General features: G+C 38.0%; 1 protein-coding gene across 1 annotated transcript in view; it reads right to left on the bottom strand.

Annotated features, from left to right (window-relative positions):
- Positions 1–21863, bottom strand: part of LOC149163430 (nardilysin-like) — a 694409-nt gene that overhangs the window by 485743 nt on the left and 186803 nt on the right. Inside the window, exons 5-8 of the mRNA XM_089431708.1 lie at positions 3896–3969; positions 3609–3704; positions 3390–3509; positions 2996–3229 (exon numbers count right to left, since the gene is read on the bottom strand). Coding sequence (XP_089287834.1) covers positions 2996–3229; positions 3390–3509; positions 3609–3704; positions 3896–3969 — 524 coding nt within the window. The remainder of the gene's footprint in view (positions 1–2995; positions 3230–3389; positions 3510–3608; positions 3705–3895; positions 3970–21863) is intronic.

Raw genomic sequence — 21863 nt, 5'->3', positions numbered from 1 at the left:
GTTTTTTGCTTTATTTTATAATTTTTGTAATTTTTTATTTATTTCATTTTTTAATTTTTTTAATTTTTATTTATTTTATTATTTTTTTTATTCTCTTAAATGGATCATCGAACTAAGCCTTTGGAAACATCACTTAGGACCTAGGACTTAGGACTCAGGACTCATGAGGGGATTTAAAACATTTTCCAACCCTCAAGACACATTACATCATGACTTTTACAATTTACATCTTAAGGGGGAAAATCCCTTTATCATAGACCCTCATAAATCACCCAGTTTCTGCGACACAACTATAATCTAGCAGATTAACACACTAGGATTCTCCTAAAGTTCTAATAACAAAATGCATCCCGGATTTGGGGTCACGCTGAAGGAAAACTCTACCGATCATAGATCGGTGAGACGAAAAACTTTCTGGGACGTAGATTATCATTAGAAAGTTAGGTCCACCTAGGCAATTTTACATAAATGACTCATATCTGCTAAGATTATTTACAATTCATACATGCAGACTGGGTTTACAATTAAAATGATCAAGCTGCTGATGACTGCAGGCTAGCACGGACACGTCATTCAGGTGCTACCCCTTTCTGCCAAGAAAAGAGGGAGTGTTCTACATGGGTAGTTGACCGGTAGTGGTCAACAGGGCCAACGCAATAATAGTCGGGGTTAGCCAGTCTTGTGCCAGATCAGCCAAAATTCTGTCAGGTGAAGTGAGGTAAAATTCGCTTAGATTTTCCGCCAGTATTTTCTCTATAAAGGATTTCTAGATCAGCGTCCTAGATTTGAACTCAGATATTTATCCTGCTTAATAATAAACCCTCAGAACTGTTGCACCAGTTTTCCCGCATTGGGTTTTTCTGGTGACTGTTGTGCCGAAAAATAAGAGTGTCCTATGTACCTTATTCTTTGCTCTGTTTTCTGTTTCATGAGATCAAATATTTAATTAGTGTAGGTTACAGAAGTAATTTGCTTCAGTGTTTAGAAGAATAACTTGATGAATGCAAATTTCAAAATCAAGTAGGTGAAGTTGATTCAGATTTGCTGCAATAGGGGTTCCTTCAGTGCATGAATTTTCACAAGGAAATAGAAGCTAAATGGATTCTTTATATAGAGAAAACCCTTTCCAGTGGAAAATAACAACTAGTTGGCTTTGAACCTTGTCAAAATAATCTCGACCGTTGAAAATAACTTGATCATATTTTAATCTCCATTGTCGAATTTTTAGATGAAAAACTCAAATATCTTAAAAACCTTTTTTATTAATTTAAAAAATTAATATTTGGATTAATTTTCTAAAAAATTTGACTTTGACTTAACCACCAAGGTCCAAGGGCTCAAATTCTCCTATAATATCATTTTTCCCTTAGTGGAGGACCTCCAGAAATTGACTTCCTTTTGACCTACAAATTTTTTATTATTTTCCGCTTGGAGAGAAATTAATTTCTCTATAAGTATTTTTTGACTCAAAATTATTTAATTTTATGGATTAAGGTTTTTATTTAATTTAGGCAAAAAAAAATAATTAATTGACTATAGAGGGGACTAATAATTTTTTCCACCGTCAAATATTTTAGCCATGGTTTTTGGTTGCGAGGGACCATGCACCAAATATTTTTACATCAAAATAATTACAAATTCAAATCTTGAAAGGGAAAACACCTATAGACATAGACCCTTAATAATTTATCCAATTATGCGGCACAATATGATCTAGTATGAAACCAAGTGTCTATATAATAAAATAATTTAAGCATAGTGTTTTGATTACGAGGGACCATGCACTACCTAAACACACTTTTAAAAAAGACTCGGTAAACACAATTTCACCCTAGCTTTGGGGTTTAAGCTAGAAGAAAAACTCTTCCGATTAAGTGTGTTTACAAACACACATAATTTCGAGAGGTTAAAAAACTTTCTAGGATGAAATATTTTGCCAAAATCAGAGGCTTACCTAGGTGTTTTGACATAAATAAATGGTCTTGCTAGTATCATTTACAATAAAACCTGCAGAAATTGGGTTTACAATGACATATTCATGCTAACTAATGACTTTGATCTTTCAAAAAATTTCTCGACTTGTTTGCACACTACTTCCTTGGATTGTTGAAAAAATTGTGGACAACATGCCACTAGCACATTGTTGTTTCTGGGTCTAATTTATGCCTTGTAGGGTTTCCCTCTCCAAGACCTGCTAGATTTTGCAGCGACACACCTCACACATATAAGGTCTATTTGTGTTCCAACTCCAGGATTACATCTCTTGTGTTTATCTTTGACTTGAAGTTTTCTTTAAAACACAATTTGTATCTATTGCAAGTAATATGTTTCACTCACTACATTGTTTCATAACCCTAGTTTACTTCTTCAAAGTTTATAATTAACTTGGGATGGTAATCAATATCTTGCAAATTTCAATTTTACTCTTGCACATTTAATAAATCAGATTTGGAGTTCAATCCACAAATTTCTAATTTATTTTAGTATCTAAGTGGATTATTTTGATTCATGCGTGTTCTTCTAAAGTTGATCATTTTAAGGTATTACATAACTAAGTTGACGGATCCTTTGCATTTTATTGTGGGATTCAATCAGTTCATTGTTAAATTAAATGTTTGCAATTATTAGCTACACCATAATCAATATTTGCATAAGCTCTCCTAATAATTAATTATGTATCAAAGGGATACCCCATTTGACCTCTTGAGAGCCAGCCAATGTGAAGGGGAAGTTGTTTTGAGATGACAATGATAAAACTCCCATCCGGTTCCCCAAGGTCTTTTCCACTTAGATGCTAATCTAGGCAGTAAGAGGGTATATAAATACTTATTATTGAGAAAGTAGATATTTAAAACCATGCGATATTTAACTAATTATAATTAAACACATACTCGATAGTTACAAAATATTTGTAATGCCAAATAGAACTAAAGCTGAGCAACTATGGCAAACATTAGTCGACACAGTTTACAAAGGTCATCTCTGAAATGCATACCATGACCAATAAGATAAGACAAATAAAGGTCTGGCTTCTTCAAGTATTCCTTATCAAGACAAGGCAATGACCATGTCACATTGAGAGCATGAAGATCCTGGACAGCTTGTACCCAAAAGATTCTTCCAGGTTCCCAAATAGGTCCCTCCTTGTAGAAATTCAACTTTTCCAGACCACCTTTTCTAACATTTCCAAACAGCTCCACAACCCATTCCTCCAGGGTATTCAATGGCTCTGACATTTCCAAGCATCACAACATTCGCAATTCAAAATGAGAAAAGAATGGTAATAGTCAGCTCAATGTCTTAAGTAAAATAACAGCCATTAGTTGGACATTAATAAGATTATCTTATCCTACCTTATCTTATCTTAAATTCTGAAATTTATTACTCACCACCACCAATTATAACAAGTTTCATGCGTCCAGGAAGATAGTATTCTGTGTAGAAATTCAAGATTTTTGCTCGCATATCAATGTCTTCTGACACTGGTTCCATTAAACTTTTTTTATTGCCTGTATGAGGACCATCCAATGAGAAGACCATATAGTATATTGTCCAATAAGAAGCTAATACAAAAAAAGGTATCCGTAAGTTATTAATTGGTAGCATACCGATTGTAAATCTATTAAATGGATGTTGTGGGTCAGCAGAATGACATTGAAGTTGATGAAGACGACAGGTATCACTTTGGGAATTTTGATAAAACTCTACAGTATGTGACATTTCATACAGACAACTCATAAGAAACTACATGGGAAACCATATTGACTTCTATGGAGGAAAAATGACGATTGTAATACAAATAATGTGGAGAAATTAAATTTCAACAATCACAGCAATAGACATGACGCCCCATAAGAAAATACAAGATTGAAGTGGAATTGAAAAGTATAACCACCTGAATCAACTGATTGTACCTCACGTTCCATAGCTTCAGCTTTCACCAATGGTGAAATGAAACACTGAGAAAACCTACAGAAATTAACTATGTTAGTTAGCAATATCCATATCATACATATTAAGTCAACTAGAATTAACAAGGACACTTTACATACATTTCCTACTGTCACATTCTATACAAAACACTATCAATGCACCCAATAAACAACAAGATCTAAACAGTTTTGACATCAAGAAAAATTTGCAGAAAAATAAAGCGACTTCAATGGACTCCATTCTGTATCACTGACAGAATTAAACATTACTTAGAATAACAGTTGAACTTCTTCCAACATATTGAGTATATAGAAATGATAAATGAGAAGAGAAGGACAAGAGTTTCAATACAAACATCTCTTAGTTGCTTTAGCAATGTTGCCAACAAAACACCAATGCATATAAATTTAACTATGTTCAAGAAGGAATGGAGGAAATTCCTAAATATATTAAAGTTGAACTCTTGTTCATCCCTTAAGACCTTCCTAATATCAATCTGAATATACTGATATGGATATAATTACAGAGAGTACATGCACACTAATCCAGACAAATCTTGAAACGAAATAGCATAAAACAACAATACATATAACAGTACCAGACATATATATTATACATTGGAAGCTGAAAATTTCCATATGCTAAAGTTGGACAGTAAGTGAAGATTAAGCTTCACGAGACATAAAATTATGCAAAGTTACCTCAATTTTTCATCTGAAAAGACATCCTAATCCCCTTTACTTTTAAGGTTCACGTTTACAACTCAAGAAATAAAGAACCATATAAAACTCTATTCATTACAAGACGTTTAGAGTCTATAAACACATTCCAAGATAGTAATAAATCAAAACGAACATATCTTGAAATCCATGGAGAACAACTACTGAAGTCTGATGACTGTCCAAAAGAAATACAAAATGTACAAGCTGTCCAAGCTGTCTTGGAACCCTGAACAGCTATAAAAGAAAAATCAATAAAATGGCAAAAGGCATATGAAGAAGGGTGGAAAAACAAAGGCCAGGGTAACTCATATACCACGATTTCTCCCTCCTACATCTATACACCCAAGTGTGGGCTTCCCTCATCATAGCTAACCTTATACCATGGCATGTGGCTTGGAGCCTTCCCCTGATGCCCCACTATGTTCCATCATTATATCACATGACACCTACCACATGACAGATGTACCGTGAACCTGTCACTTCCTTAGAGGTTGAAACCACCTAATAGGGTCCTTAATTAACCTCCTCCTTGAACTTGGAGACACCGGTACACTCTAAAGCCCATTATGGAAGGGCATGTTGCTATGAAGTGCCCACCTAGTTCCATGATTTGTAAGCTTATTTGCTCAATTACACTAATGATTTGTTGTACTGGAAGGTGAGGGGACACATTGGATCTTATACAGGATTGTAGGTGGGTATTGAAATTTCTAAGTATTACCCGTTAGAAATTTTATCTGTATTCTTTGTTTTATTCTACCTACTTATTTAATTACTAACAAGTTATTTAACCATATAAATACTAAAATAAACAAAATACAGTCTCAACCATCTAAAGATCAGTAATTGAAAGAAATCAACAAACACACAAGGGACATAGTTGTTTTTGGACAATCATCCCCGGAAAAACCCAACTTGGGAAAACTGGTGCAGCAATTCTGAGGGTTTTTATTATTAAGTAGCTTTTCTTGAGTACACTGGGTGCTAAACTGGCTCACCTGATAGAGATAAAAAAAATCTGGCAGTAACACCTCTCTTGGGAAGCAGATATTCTGAAAGTCTACCCTACAAAACCCTCTGCAGCACAATTTGAAGCTTTGCGTCAGCCCTCCTGGCCTCTGCGTCAACCTGAAACCCTCTGCGTCAGCCCTCTGAGGCTCTGCACAACCTCTCTGGCCCTCTGCGTCACTTCTGCAGCCTCTGCGTGCATGACGTAGGCCCTTCTGGCCTCTGTGTAGTCACTGCTGCCTCTGTGTCTTTCTAAGTGGCTCCTCTGGCTCTGCGTCTGCCTCTCTGCTTCTATGTTGGTCTTCTGGCACTATCTCTTCTTCTCTGCCTTGTACTCATTGCCCCTTGCTACAACTCTGATCACTGGTTTGATTTCTCTTAGCAAACCCTGCTCTAGAAAATCGAACTGACTGATCACTCTAGTGTCTCTCCAACTGATCCTCAAGCCTCCTCTTATACTTTTTCTATTGAGTCTTCAACGGCAGAGATTACATCTCTAATCAATGGCTAAGATTAGATTTGGCTTGATCCATGTCATTTAGAACCTTCTAACACAGTTTTATATTAATACCCATTAATATTTTATTTTTCCTAAGTTTAGACTTAAGAACTCCATTAAAAATATTAATTATTTCAATATCTCCTTCACTATGTAGAATTTCTCCAAACGATTTCTGAGTCTTGGATATCTCATGTGCTTGAGTCTCTCCACCAGTTTTTATGGCTAGAGCACATATGATGCTACCCCAAATCAACACTCCCTCTTAGAGAGTAATGTGCTCTAATAATGTTCCACATCTGAACATCACTCTGATCATACGGCACCGGTACCTGTGCTGATGCTTGGCCTTCCCGCCCAACATCCTCTACACTACTGCATCTTGTACTATTGCCCATGGCTCTACCACTTCCACTGCTACATCTGTACGACAACTCCTCTGCATCTGTGCTGCTGCTGGTCCTTTCTCCCAACACTGCATCTGCACTACAACCCTCTCTCATCATGTTGCATCATGCTACCCATAGCACCACTGTTGCTACTGCTACACTGCAACTTAGTTACTGAGACGATGGTAACTGATCTACCCAACTACTGACATCCTTGTCAAGCTAGAAACACTCCCGATGTTGAAGCTCTCTCTGCCTCTATCTCGTGCTCCCTCTGCTATCTCTGCACTACTGCAACAACTATGTGCCTCTCGCACTGCTGCAAACCTCTCTGCACTGCCAGGGACTACTGCACTGTAGCACTCTTTGTTGCTTCATCCGCATCCATTTCTACTGACATCTGCCATCCTTCTACTGTCACTTTGGGGCTCCTATAACTGGATCTAATCCAAGAGTTTGGGTACCTCAAGGATCCTGTAGTCCTCCTAACTATAGCTCGATGTCACCCCACCTCTTCTCTAGAGGTACATGAGCACTCATGTCATAGTCGTCATCAAATGCCATCTCCGCTCCTCTTTTGGACTCCCTCTGAGTCTTGATTTCCCTCGTGGAAAATCGTCCTGCCAATTGTCGAACTGCTCCTCTCCGATCCTCTTTGCACCTGCAACACAGTTCTAGATTTCTTGGCTAGAAATCCGCCTAGGCAGCGACTCCCTCTACCTTGGTTCTGTCCCATTAGGTATTGTTCTTCTTTGACAACAACAGCACCCCACCAGCTTCACAATCCACAATCTGCCCACAACTCCCTAGGCCCCAACAGCTAAAGAAACTGAGCCTCTTAGCTTTACTCAATCCCGACAAGGCTGAATCGCTCCTTTGGCCAACTGTGTCACTCCTACCTGGCTGAGCAGGATGACATGGCTCTTCGTGAGCCTCTTTTGCCTCTCACTGCTTCTGCACTGGCCCTTTCTCACTCGAACTAATGACACAGGCTCTCTGCGTCACTCCTTCTCTGCTGCTTTTTGCTTAGGAACAACTTCTGTCACTTGGGACAGTTGTTTCCGCTGCAAATTTTCTGATTTAGTTGGTGCATTCAACTCTCCTGTGATCTGCAATGCTCTGATACCATGTTGAAATTTCTAAGTATTACACGTTAGAAATTTTGTCTGTATTCTCTGGTTCCGCCTACTTGTTTAATTACTAACAAGTTATTTAACCATAAAAATACTGAAATAAACATAATACAATCTCAATCATCTACAGATCAGTAATTGAAAGAAATCAACAAACACACAAGGGACACCGTTATTTTTGGACAATCGTCCCCGGAAAAACCCAACTTGGTAAAATCGGTGCAACAGTTCTGAGGGTTTTTATTATTAAGCAGCTTTTCTTTAGTACACTGGGTGCCAAACTGGCTCACCCAACAGAGATAAAAAGTCTAGCAATAATACCTCTCTTCGGAAGCAGATATTCTAAAAGTCTGCCCCACAAAACCTTCTCAAGCACAACCTGAATCTCTACGTCAGCTCTTCTAGCCTCTGCATCAACCTGAAACCCTCTGCGTCAGCCCTCTAAGGCTCTGCGCAGCCTCTCTGGCCCTCTGCCTCACTTCTGCAACCTCTACATGGATGACGTAGGCCCTTCTGGCCTTTGCGCAGTCATTACTGCCTCTACGTCTTCTTGAGTGGCTCCCTCTGGCTATGCGTCTGCCTCTCTGCTTCTGCGCTAGTCTTTGGACATTATCTTTGCCTCTCTGCCTCATACTCACTGCCCCTCGCTCCAACTCTAATCACTGGTTCAATTTCTCTTAGCAAACCTCGCTCTAGAAAATTGAACTGATTGATCACTCTGTTGTCTCTCCAATTGACCCTCAAGCCTCCTCTTATAATTTTTCTATTGAGTCTTCAACGACCGAGATTAAATCTCTAATCAACGTCTAAGATTAGATTTGGCTTGATCCATTGCATTTAGAACATTCTAACACAGTTTTATATTAATACCCATTGATATTTTATTTTTCCTAAGTTTAGACATAGGAACTCCATTAAAAATTATTAATTATTTTAATATCTCCTTAACCGGGTAGAATTTCCCCAAACCATTTCTAGGTCTTTGATATCTCATGCACCTTATCCTCTCCACCAATTTTCATGGCTAAAGCACATTCGATGCTACCCCAAATCAATAGTGGGTCTTCATCTTGGGGTTTGGTCTCCTTATATAGGGTCCAAACCCTCCAAAGGGTCATATTGTTATTTGTAGGGTGTGCATTAAGAGCCATGGGTCTCCACTATAGCAGGTAACAGATAGTGATGCCATGGGATCCTTTAGCACCATCCATTGCTTACTCGTGCCCCACTTATTTGATGATGATGATGCACCTCGACTACCTTGCCCTACCGGCTACGCACTTGGCAATGGATCCAGGGCCTAGACGGGGTTGTGTCTTACCATGGGAGACATAGGGAGGGCTTGCAGCATCCTTCCAGCCTTTGAAGATGGGATACATTCTTGTTCAATTCAGTTGGAGACCCATGAGGATGTCTTTGTGCCCCAAGAGCCACTTGGGGGCACCACAGGTCATTTGATTGGAGATCAAGGGGCCATCCCCTTCATCACTATTTTTGGAACCCTTCCAATCATTTTGGGCACATAAGGAACTTCACTGTTATGCCAGGCAATAACTCCTCAAAATAGTTTGTATATTATTCGTTCAGGTTGGTCTTTATTATATACATGAGGGGGAGACTGTTCACTTCATCTCCCGATGACTGTTCCTATTTCTTATTATTTATTTACATTAATTACATTCACACAATCCTGATGATTAGGTGTCAACATTCCCCCCCTTAATCTGAATGGATGTTGGTGAGTCCAAGCATCATTTTGAATCGTTCAAGCTTTTCTCTTCCAAGAGCTTTGGTGAAGATGTCTGCAATTTGCTCATTAGTGGAACAATGACGGAGATGGATTGTTTTGGCCTCAACATGATGTCGAATCAGATGATATTTAGTATTGATGTGCTTCGTTCGATCATGGAATTTTGGGTTCTTGGCCAACTTTATTGCAAAGGTATTGTCAATCATGAGTGGAGTTGATTGTACTTGTTTTACAAAGCAAATCTTCAAGAATTTTCCTGAGCCACACAATTTATTTTGTTGCTTCAGCTGCTGCCACATATTCTACTTCTGTTCTGGAATCTGCTGGAACTGATTGTTTGTGTGATCTCTAGGAGACAACTCCTGATCCAAGACTCATCATATCCTAAAGTAGATACCCCAGTTTCTTTGTCTCCATCGAAGTCTGAATCAGAGTATCCAATCAGGCTGAAGTCGTCCACCTATGTATACTTGATTCCAAAGTCTTGAGTTCCCTTTAAGTACCTTAGAACTCTTTTTGCAGCAGACCAATGTCCCTCACAAGGCTTTTGCATAAACCTGGAGAGGATTCCAACAGCAAACAAAATGTTTGGTCTGGTAGTAGTTAGGTAGTTGAGACTTCCTGCAAGCTATCTATACTTTGTTGCATCCTCAAATTCTTTTCCTTCAATAGATGTGAGCTTTAAGTTTTGTTCCATTGGAGTAGTAAGAGGATTGCATTCTGTCATGCCAAACCTGTTCAACAGATCTCCAATGTACTTCTTTTGAGAAAGAAATATGGACTTCGGATGTTGAGTTACTCCAATACCAAGATAGTAATGAACATAGCCCAAATCAGTCATTTCAAAACTTTTCCCCAAATCCTTCTTTATGGATGCAATGTAGCTTTCATTGTTCCCTATCATCAAAAGATCATCTACATATACCACAAGCTATACAACTGTTTTTCCAACTTTCTTGAAAAATAAAGTTGCATCATCAAGATCATAATGTTTGAAATTGAGTTTCAGAAGATACTCAGTTAGTTTTTCATACCAGGCTTGCAGTGCTTGTTTGAGGCCATACAAGGAGTTTACAAGTTTGCATACTTCATGTTCATGTCCTTTCACAGCAAATCCTTCAGGCTGGGACAAAAAAACATTCTCTTTTAGATCTCCATTCAAGAAAGCAGTTTTTACATCCATTTGATGGACTTTCCAACCGTTCTAAGCTACTAGGGCAAAGAGTGTCCGGATGGTAGCCCATTTTGTTGTGGGGGCAAAAGTCTCCTCATAATCGACCCCTTCCTTCTGTGCAAAACCTTTTGCCACAAGCCTGGATTTGTGCTTGTCAAGTGAGCCATCAGCTTTATACTTCCTCTTGTAGACCCACTTGCAGCCAATTGGTTTGATTCCTAATGGAGGATCAACCAGCTTCCAAGTGTCGTTCTTTATGAGGGCATCATACTCCTTTTGCATCGCTTCTTTCCATTCATCATGAGAAGCAGCTTCTTTGAATAAAGTTGGTTCAAAATCTGTAGAAAAATTTAATTCACAATCATAAGAGACATCCATGTCAACAGGTGAATTAGAGTCATCTACATCACCTCCATTTTGCTGGTTTGAATTTCTAGTTCCTGTCTTTCCAACCTCATCAGGATGAACACTTTCAAGTGTCTTTGTCAGCCACTTTGGGGGACCTTTCTCAGATAGTCTAGGCTGCTCCGTTGATTGAGTTGGGACTGAATCAAGATTGAGTCTCCCAATTCTATCAATCACATCACTTAAAGCATCATCCGTTGTTGGAGTTTCATGCAAGGAAGAGTGTTCTTCATAAGAAGATTCCACATGTTGATCTAGTATAGGAATCCCCCCTTCAAGATGTGGAATCTGATTATCAAATTCTTGAAATGATTTTGCATTTGCGAATCTATCCAAGCGATCAAGTTGCCGCTCAACAACATTGTCAGTTTTGGATGATTCAAGAAAAATTACATCTCTACATACAACAAACTTTTTATTGACTTCACCATAGAGACGGTATGCTTTGGAGGTATTTGAATACCCCAAGAAGATACACTACGACTTCTTGCACCAAGTTTGTTACTATGTACCTTTGGTATCAAGGCATAACAGGTGGAACCAAAGACCCTGAGATGCTTTACTGAAAGAACATGTCCATACCACATTTCATATGGAGTCTTGTTTCTAATAGCATTAGATGGAAATCTATTCTTTATATATGCAGCACATAAAACAACATTAGCCCAAAATATTATCTTTAGGTTTTTGAAGAGCATGGATTGTACCATATTTAAGATTGTCCTATTCATTCTTTCAGCTACACCATTCTGTTGGGCATTATAAGGCACAGTTGTTTGATGTTTGATCCCATGTTGGCGTAGATAGTTTTCAAATTCATTTGATGTGTATTCTTTTCCATTATCAGTGCAAATAGACCCAATATGGTATTGTGCATCATTTTCAATCCATTTATGGAAGTTCTTGAATGTTTGACATTTTTTCTTCAATAAATAAACCCAACACATTCTGGTGTAGTCATAAATAAATGTCATCATATATTTATTTCCATTTGCAGAAGGAACAGGCATTGGACCACATAAATTTGAATGAATAAGTTCAAGTTTTCTATGTGCTCTTGAATGTGAATCATGAAAAGACTGTTTGCTATGCTTTCCTAGAATACAAGCATCACATTGCTTAAATTTCCTAGGAATTGTAAGCAAACCAGCAACACCATTTTTCTTCAACAAGCGCAGGCTGTCATAGTTCAAATGTCCAAATCTAACATGCCATAATAAACTTGAGGGAAGTGTACCTTCTTCATAATGAGAATTGTATGAGAAATGTTGTGCACAAGCAGAGGTACCTTGCAGCTTGATAAGCCTTTCTTCTTCTATTCCCCTCATGACAAGTGAGTGGTCAGATGCTTTTCTCACCTCAAGCTTGCCATCAAACATATGAATGGAGTGACCTTGCTGGTGGATGTGAACCAAGGACAACAAGTTTCTCTTTAGTTGTGGGAGATATAGAACATGATGCAGAAGAAAGTCTGGAAGACCAAGCAATTTAAGCCTGATTGTGCCAAGCCCTGATGGCTTGATTTTTGATTGGTCTGCAAAGTATATTGCTCCATCAACATTGTCAATAAATTCTTCAAAAGAATCTTTTATTTGAGTCATGTGGCAAGTTGCTCCTGAATCAAGCAACCAATCATTTTTCCAAGAAGCAAGTGAAGCATTAAATCAATCTTCATTTACTCCAATATTACATTGTGCCACAACATAGTGAGCGTATTCAAGTTCTTTACCTTTGTCTGTATCATTAGTTTTACCTTAGGGTTGATTTCTTTGCTACTCAATTTTCTTGCATGTAGAGGCATCATGTGATCCATTTCTTTTGCAGCGTATGCAGTGCAAATCTGCTTTTTTTTCTTGAGCGTGTCTACCCCCCTGCCTTTGAAATCTCTTCCACCTCTTCCTCTGGAAGAATCTTGAGCAAGATTATTCTCTCTATGTGCAAGAAGAGTTGTCTTCTTTTCCAAACCCTTCTCTTTTCCAACAAACTTCTCCATCATAAAATTTGAACTGAGCCCAAAAAATAATTACAATTTTCGTAGCAAAACACTAATAGTAATTTTCTATGTCTTTACAAAATGGAATCAATATTCATATATCATGCAATATATATTTCACATATTATACCATGGCATGTCATATATATGCACATCATACAAATAAGAGGGACTAACCAACGCAGAGAATCCCAATCTATGGATTGAAACCAAGGTTTGATGGCATTTTTTTCAATATCAAATATAGCGCATGCATTCAACGCAGAGAGATAGTGTTAACTAGCCCACGATATTTGTAATCTAACAGTTCACCGGCACATCATAAGGAGAACTCCACACTTCATAAGAAGAAGTCAACGCAGAAATTATGAATCCAACATTAAAAAGGCACCAAGCACGGTCACCAAGCTCAGGGTAAATACATAAAATTTTATAGCGTAAACACCAATAGTGTCCCCAGTATCCTAGTTGCACCATGCAGTTAATTCATACTGTGGATTGAACACGCAACCTCTGGGTTGCCATCAAAGCATATATTGCACCACACAGTTAATTCCTACCGTGGATACCATAAAATTCGCCAGCAAGCAATATTCCAGTCAATACTCAGAGTATTAAAAACACACATAATAAATTAGGGCCACACAGTATTATAAACCGGGAGTGGGACTGCATATATAAACCGAGAGGTGGAGTAGGATCAGTAGCAAAGTATAGCAGCGTTTATGGCTGGAACAACCCCACTGTAATAAAAACTGGAGTGTGGTTCTGCTGCGCAGTGGGGAGAGACTACCTATGGTGTGGCAGCGTAGTGAGAGACCTGTGTGAGGCACCGACTGTGGAGTCGAGAAAATGTATGGGCAGCATTAACAGACACCCGCAACATAAACAGATATATTGGCAGCGTTAAACAATAAAGAATGGTATGGTAATGGCAGTATTACGTATTACAGACCAGCAACATCATAAACAATGGTATGGTAATGCGGGTGAATACCATAGCATGTATCAATAGCAAACCAAACATTGTTTTCTCCTGCACAAAGTGTATTCATACTAGATAGCTCGGTCTCACATTTGAGTAATATTTCAAACTGGAAATTGCATTTGGTTCGCTGTCGGAGCAGCAACGGCATCACAATGAATCACGACTTGTCCCTGTTGACTTCTACTGGTCAACTACCCATGCAGTGCATCCCGTTTTTCTTGACAGAAAGAAGCAGCACCTGAACAGCATGTCCGTGCCATCCTGCCATCATCAGCAGCTTGATCATTTTTGTTGTAAACCCAGTCTGCATGTATTAACTGTAAATAATCTTAGCAGACATGAAGTCATGTATGTAATTTGCCTAGGTGGACCTAACTTTCTGATGATAATCTACGTCCCGGAAGGTTTTTTGTCTCACCGATCCACGGATCGGCAGAGTTTTCCTTCAAACCTGACCCCAAAGCCGGGATTGATTTTGTCATTTGAACTTTAGGAGAATCCTAGTGTGTTGATCTGCTAGATTATCGTTGTGTCGCAGAGCTGGGTGTTTTGTGAGGGTCTGTATTAAATGGGTTTGTCCCTTAAGATGTAATTTTGTAAAAGTCATGATGTAATGTGTCCTGAGGGTCGAGAAATGTTTTAAATCCCCTCATGAGTCCTAAGTCCTAGGTCCTAGGTGATGTTTCCGAAGGTTTAGTTCAGTGATCCATTTTAAAATGAATTAAAAAATTTAAAAAATGAATAAAAAATAATAAAATAATGAAAAATAATAAAAAATTAAAAAAATGAAGCAAAAACGCTAACTAATAAAATAATAATATTTTAAGTGAATAAATCGACGGATGAGATCAAGAGGTGTCTTGATCCTCATCAACGGTCGAGATCATTTCCACATGGATCACTCGAACTAGCCGTTAGGATCATTTCCTTTATATAGGGTCTTAGGGGGTCATTTCAAGGGATCTGATCTGTGAGTCTGTACTGAAAAAGCTCTCTTGTAATCTGATTTTCTGGTTACTAAAAAGACTTTGGGGTCCAAATCGTGTTGGTGTTGCTCTCTGGAATTGCTGTGAGATCTTTAATTTTCTGCATATTTCAGTTTTCAGCCATTAATCATAGCTTGTTTTTAGAGTAGTGTGAGCACAGGTATCTTGTTCACCTGCTAGGGTTTGAGGGCTGCTAGGGTTTCTGAAATAATGGCAGGTATCTCCATTATTTCCTGAGATCTAGCAGTTTTCTCTCTCTCTTTGCTGATGGTTGCTTGAGATGTGCAGGAAGACATTTTTTGAAGGAAATTTTGTGGGCGTTCGGGGAAGTTCTAGGTTGAACTAGCCAACTCCCGCAAGCACTTTCTGTGCAGAGCCCAGCGGATTGTTCCCTGGGTTAATCTGTTAAAGTTTATTTTCTGTTTTACATTGAGAGATTTTCTTTCTGTTCACAGTGAAGTTCAAAATTTCTGATATTTCGAAAATATTACTGCTGTTATTGCTAAATCTGGCATTTCAGGGGCCACAAATCTGTAAATTTATTAGTTGTCTTAGGGTTTCAAATTTTTCTGTTCTAGGATTACAATTTCTTTATTAGGGTTTTGATTTTTGTGTTATGTACATATTATTTTTTTTTTTGGGTGATTTCATCATTTTAGGTGGCAGCCAATCAGAGAAAGAAAAATATTTTTGACATAAGCTGTTCTTTTTTATTTTTTTTGAGCCATCACTTCACGTAACACTACATTAACTGTGCAGAGACAAACACGTTTGCATCCGTCAGCGTTGAGCAGCGTTAAGCAATTTTTGACATTTGCAGGGGTTCCCTGCCCGTCCAGAGCGTTGACCTCAATCCTGCAAATGCAAATACAAAATTCAAAGGTCGTTTTAAAAGAAGTGCAATTCTCCGGCAATCGTTTTCAAATTGAATCCCAGCATATCCACATTTTGACCCAGCAATTGCCCAGATTTGTTTGGCTCCTCATCGTCTGCTGCTCCATTCACCGATTTTCTCCACGCTGCTCCGCACACTGTCCGTCCTTTTCACTATCGGGCAGAAACCTGCAATCCTTTGCTTAGAAACGTGCTCATTATTCCTTCACGCAGACAAACAGTGGCTTAAATCCAGCATTTGTCGATGCAATAGTCTCACTCATGCGAGACAACAGGTAACTTATGTATCAACGGCTCAGGCAAGCGTAGAAAACGATTCAAGTTCTCAGGTCACAACATCTGCGTATTTCCCTCATCTCATCGGCACGTCTAAATCGATTTGAAGGCCAGCGTAGGTAAGAAAGTCGTGTCCCTTTGCTGCTGTCGAAACCCGCAATCAGCAAGAGAAGTGTGAAATTTCCGCCATTGCATTTTCCGCCGTCTGATATCGAATCGTCCAGGTGAGGCTCTCAATCCATAAGCCTGCGTATATCCCTGATCGCATTTCCCCAGCGCGTTTTTTTTAAGTCGTTCTTGTGTATGCGTAGGTAGTGTTATTTTCATTTGACGGCACTTTTCTTTAGGTATAATATTTGCTTAATTGTTAGACTTACCATTTCTGCGTTTTAGTTAGGGTATTAATATTTTTAGGATTGAATTGTTTCATATATGCGTTTCAATTTTTTGGTTTATTTTAGATTTTAGATTCAGGTTTATAATATGTATATATTTGCATAGTTAATTCTTAGGCTTTGTTTAGATTTTAAATTTTTTGATTTAATATATTTTAGTTTAGTTTTATAATTCTTAGATTTTAATTTTCATTTTTAAATTGATTTTTTTTTAGATTTTTATAATATGAAAAATAAAAAATAAAAAAAAAATATTTTTTAGCCTTAGTTTTATATAGTTAGATTTTAAATATTTCAAGGTTTTGATGTAAATTTTAATTTAGAATTAAAATTTTGCTAGTTTTAATTTTTACTTTGTATAGCTTTTATTTAAAAAAAAAAAAAAAAAAAAAATTTAAGGTTTTAGATTTTAGATTTTAGATTTTGTTTTAGTATAGAAATTTTCATTTTGTTTAAAAAAAAAAAAAAAGAAAGAAGGTTATTTAAATTTTGGTTTAGTTTAATTTTTTATATATAGTTTAGTTTTAGATTAGCTTTTAGATTTTGATTTTGTTTAAAAAAAAAAAAAAAAATAAATAAATAAATAAAATAAAATAAAAGGATAAAAAATTTCGGAAAAATATAAAAATTTTGTGGAAAATTATTTTTGCCAGTTTCAGTAGTTTTCATGTTATATCTTTCATGCTGAGATCTAAATTTTCAAGCCGAGATGCGAAATTGATATCTAGATTAGGATTCTCGTGGTGGTTTAAAGCATTCATATTTTTGAACTTTTCAGTTGCCGGATATCGTTTGGTCATGTGATTTAGCTGATCCCTCCTGATGATAAATGATTGTTGTTCATGGTTCATGTTTCTATACCGTTTAACAAGTAATTGTTTCTACACAAATCTTTTAAGGCACTGGTTTGCTAAATTAATCAAATCCATCGAGTGCTTTTTATATCGTATCTCGTGTCTCCCAACCAACTGGTTGACAGTTGGTCTCATCATCTCACAGGGACTACCCCCCTTAGCCGCGGGAGACAGGCTTAAACGGAGGGATCGGGGATCAGAGTGACACCCCCCGGTCCGAGCGTTGTCGTGCCAATCTGCGCGACAACATTTTTGGCGCCGTTGCCGGGGATAGAGTTTTTCTGTTCCTGGAGTTTCATCGACATTCATCTTCTCATCTCTCATTTGAGCTGGCAGATTCAATATTTTGGCATCTTTTCATCACATATCAGCAGCATCTCTTCGGTGTGTTTCTTGTTTGGGTGGCGGCTCCATTTTTTATTTTTTCCCAGACAAGAAGCCTCCCGCATATCTGTTTGTTGGTTACTTCTTGGATCTTAGAATCAGTTTCGTTGTTCAAGTGGCGACTCCACTTCTTTCATCTTTTGATTTTCTTGAGCAAAGAGCTAGTTCTATCATCCATCTGGTCCCTTATTGTTCATCATGGATTATTCATTTAAACCATGTCATTTTACTGATAATCTCCATGATCTTCCGAAAGAGGCCATTGGTAAATTACTTAAGTTCTCGGGTGATGATTCGGTCGCTGTTAAAAGGCATTTAAACATGTTTACTTGTGTAATGATCTTATACTGTAGATTTCCTCAATATAATAATGAAGATTTCAAGATGCGTCTATTTGTCCGCTCTTTAGAGGGTGATGCCTTGAATTGGTTTAATAACTTTCCTAATGATTTTTTCACTTCTTTACAAGACATTCTCAATGCTTTTAAAGATAGATATGATAGTCCAAACAGCTTGCCTTCTACTTCTAAAATTGTTGAACAGAAAGAAAGTAATTCAGCTGTTGAAGAAAGATTTCAAGGTCAGAATGTGTCATCCACCGGAAATATTGCAGATCATCATAGTGAAAAATCAGGGATAGATGACAATGAAAAGGAGGAGCAAAAGCAAATAATACAAGATTTAAAGATGTTGGTGAAAAATCTGGAAAGCAACCAAACTAATCTTATCAATGAGGTTAAAACTTTACGCACCCATCTGGAAAAACGTAATAAGGAGATTGAGGACACGCAAAATCAGCATGCTAAGGAAATTGAGGCCATGAAAATTAGATATGAAACAGAAATTAGAAGCATGCAAAGCAAGATGTCAGTCTTAGAGGAAAATATGGTGACCATGAAAGCTGATCATGATAGGGAAATTGACTCTATGACATTCAATCATAACAATCAGTTGGCTGACATGCAAGCAAAACATAAAGAAGAAATAAATTTCATGCAACATTGCTTGATGGACATAGAGGAAAAGAGTGATAAAGTGATAAAACACATGCAAGAACACCATGCCATACAAATCAGTGCTATAAGGGATGAATGCTCTAGTCAGATGGATGCCATTAGAATACAAGTTCAAAAGATTCAACAATGGTCAGATGATAAAAGAAACCAGGAGCCTTCTCATTTGCCGCAACAAGTTCCATCTTACTATGAGGAGGTCATTAGGTGGATAATCGAAGGTGATCCAGATAAGCTTAAAAACGATAAAAATCAGATGCAAGACACAAACGGACTTAGCATGCATATCTTACACACTTCATCTGATAGTTTTGAAACAGAAAGTTCCAGATCATCAGTAATTCATCCTGCCAGAAAGAAGAAGCGCAAGAGGAAGAAGATTAGACGAAGATTTGATGCATCAGACGGCTGTGAGCAGCTTGATTTTCGGATAGGAAGGAGTCCTACCATATGCAAAATTGGACATGGCACATCCGACAAGCAGCCGACAGATTTGCCTGAAAGCAGGCAAATGCTCAGTATGCACTATATTGAACACATCTGATGCCGTGAGGCATTTTTGTATTGTATTTCTAACTCTACTCCTTGTCTTTTCAACATTTCATTTCTGTTTTAGGATTAGATTTACTTTTCATGTTATTAGATAGTTAATAAATGAACAGCTTTTATCTTTCCTGTGCTTAATGTATATGCTGATTTTTTGGGATGGACGCTACTTATTTTTGTGTTGTATGGATGCAGATTCTGGATTCTCACATTCCTGCAAGCAGCAACGTGTCCCCAAGTAGAGCCAGATGTTGACCTCTACTGGTCAACTACCCATGCAGTGCATCCCGTTTTTCTTGACAGAAAGAAGCAGCACCTGAACAGCATGTCTGTGCCATCCTGCCATCATCAGCAGCTTGATCATTTTTGTTGTAAACCCAGTCTGCATGTATTAACTGTAAATAATCTTAGCAGACATGAAGTCATGTATGTAATTTGCCTAGGTGGACCTAACTTTCTGATGATAATCTACGTCCCGGAAGGTTTTTTGTCTCACCGATCCACGGATCGGCAGAGTTTTCCTTCAAACCTGACCCCAAAGCCGGGATTGATTTTGTCATTTGAACTTTAGGAGAATCATAGTGTGTTGATCTGCTAGATTATCGTTGTGTCGCAGAGCTGGGTGTTTTGTGAGGGTCTGTATTAAATGGGTTTGTCCCTTAAGATGTAATTTTGTAAAAGTCATGATGTAATGTGTCCTGAGGGTCGAGAAATGTTTTAAATCCCCTCATGAGTCCTAAGTCCTAGGTCCTAGGTGATGTTTCCGAAGGTTTAGTTCAGTGATCCATTTTAAAATGAATTAAAAAATTTTAAAAATAAATAAAAAATAATAAAATAATGAAAAATAATAAAAAATTAAAAAAATCAAGCAAAAACCCTAACTAATAAAATAATAATATTTTAAGTGAATAAATCGACGGATGAGATCAAGAGGTGTCTTGATCCTCATCAACGGTCGAGATCATTTCCACATGGATCACTCGAACTAGCCGTTAGGATCATTTCCTTTATATAGGGTCTTAGGGGGTCATTTCAAGGGATCTGATCTGTGAGTCTGTACTGAAAAAGCTCTCTTGTAATCTGATTTTCTGGTTAATAAAAAGACTTTGGGGTCCAAATCGTGTTGGTGTTGCTCTCTGGAATTGCTGTGAGATCTTTAATTTTCTGCATATTTCAGTTTTCAGCCATTAATCATAGCTTGTTTTTAGAGTAGTGTGAGCACAGGTATCTTGTTCACCTGCTAGGGTTTGAGGGCTGCTAGGGTTTCTGAAATAATGGCAGGTATCTCCATTATTTCCTGAGATCTAGCAGTTTTCTCTCTCTCTTTGCTGATGGTTGCTTGAGATGTGCAGGAAGACATTTTTTGAAGGAAATTTTGTGGGCGTTCGGGGAAGTTCTCGGCTGAACTAGCCAACTCCCGCAAGCACTTTCTGTGCAGAGCCCAGCGGATTGTTCCCTGGGTTAATCTGTTAAAATTTATTTTCTGTTTTACATTGAGAGATTTTCTTTCTGTTCACAGTGAAGTTCAAAATTTCTGATATTTCGAAAATATTACTGCTGTTATTGCTAAATCTGGCATTTCAGGGGCCACAAATCTGTAAATTTATTAGTTGTCTTAGGGTTTCAAATTTTTCTGTTCTAGGGTTACAATTTCTTTATTAGGGTTTTGATTTTTGTGTTATGTACATATTATTTTTTTTTTGGGTGATTTCATCATTTTAGGTGGCAGGCAATCAGAGAAAGAAAAATATTTTTGACATACGCTGTTCTTTTTTATTTTTTTTGAGCCATCACTTCACATAACAATACATTAACTGTGCAGAGACAAACACGTTTGCATCCGTCAGCGTTGAGCAGCGTTAAGCAATTTTTGACATTTGCAGGGGTTCCCTGCCCGTCCAGAGCGTTGACCTCAATCCTGCAAATGCAAATACAAAATTCAAAGGTCGTTTTAAAAGAAGTGCAATTCTCCGGCAATCGTTTTCAAATCGAAGCCTAGCATATCCACATTTTGACCCAGCAATTGCCCAGATTTGTTTGGCTCCTCATCGTCTGCTGCTCCATTCACCGATTTTCTCCACGCTGCTCCGCACACTGTCCGTCCTCTTCACTATCGGGCAGAAACCTGCAATCCTTTGCTCAGAAACGTGCTCATTATTCCTTCACGCAGACAAACAGTGGCTTAAATCCAGCATTTGTCGATGCAATAGTCTCACTCATGCGAGACAACAGGTAACTTATGTATCAACGGCTCAGGCAAGCGTAGAAAACGATTCAAGTTCTCAGGTCACAACATCTGCGTATTTCCCTCATCTCATCGGCACGTCTAAATCGATTTGAAGGCCAGCGTAGGTAAGAAAGTCGTGTCCCTTTGCTGCTGTCGAAACCCGCAATCAGCAAGAGAAGTGTGAAATTTCCGCCATTGCATTTTCCGCCGTCTGATATCGAATCGTCCAGGTGAGGCTCTCAATCCATAAGCCTGCGTATATCCCTGATCGCATTTCCCCAGCGCGTTTTTTTT

The sequence above is a fragment of the Pinus tabuliformis genome, chromosome 5_1 (genome assembly GCF_031772625.1).
Source record: "Pinus tabuliformis cultivar Carrire ecotype Pingquan chromosome 5_1, CPIR1, whole genome shotgun sequence".
NCBI classification, from domain to species: Eukaryota; Viridiplantae; Streptophyta; class Pinopsida; order Pinales; family Pinaceae; genus Pinus; species Pinus tabuliformis.
Note: the sequence above shows the minus strand (reverse complement) of the source record. Positions and strands in the feature narration are given on the sequence as shown.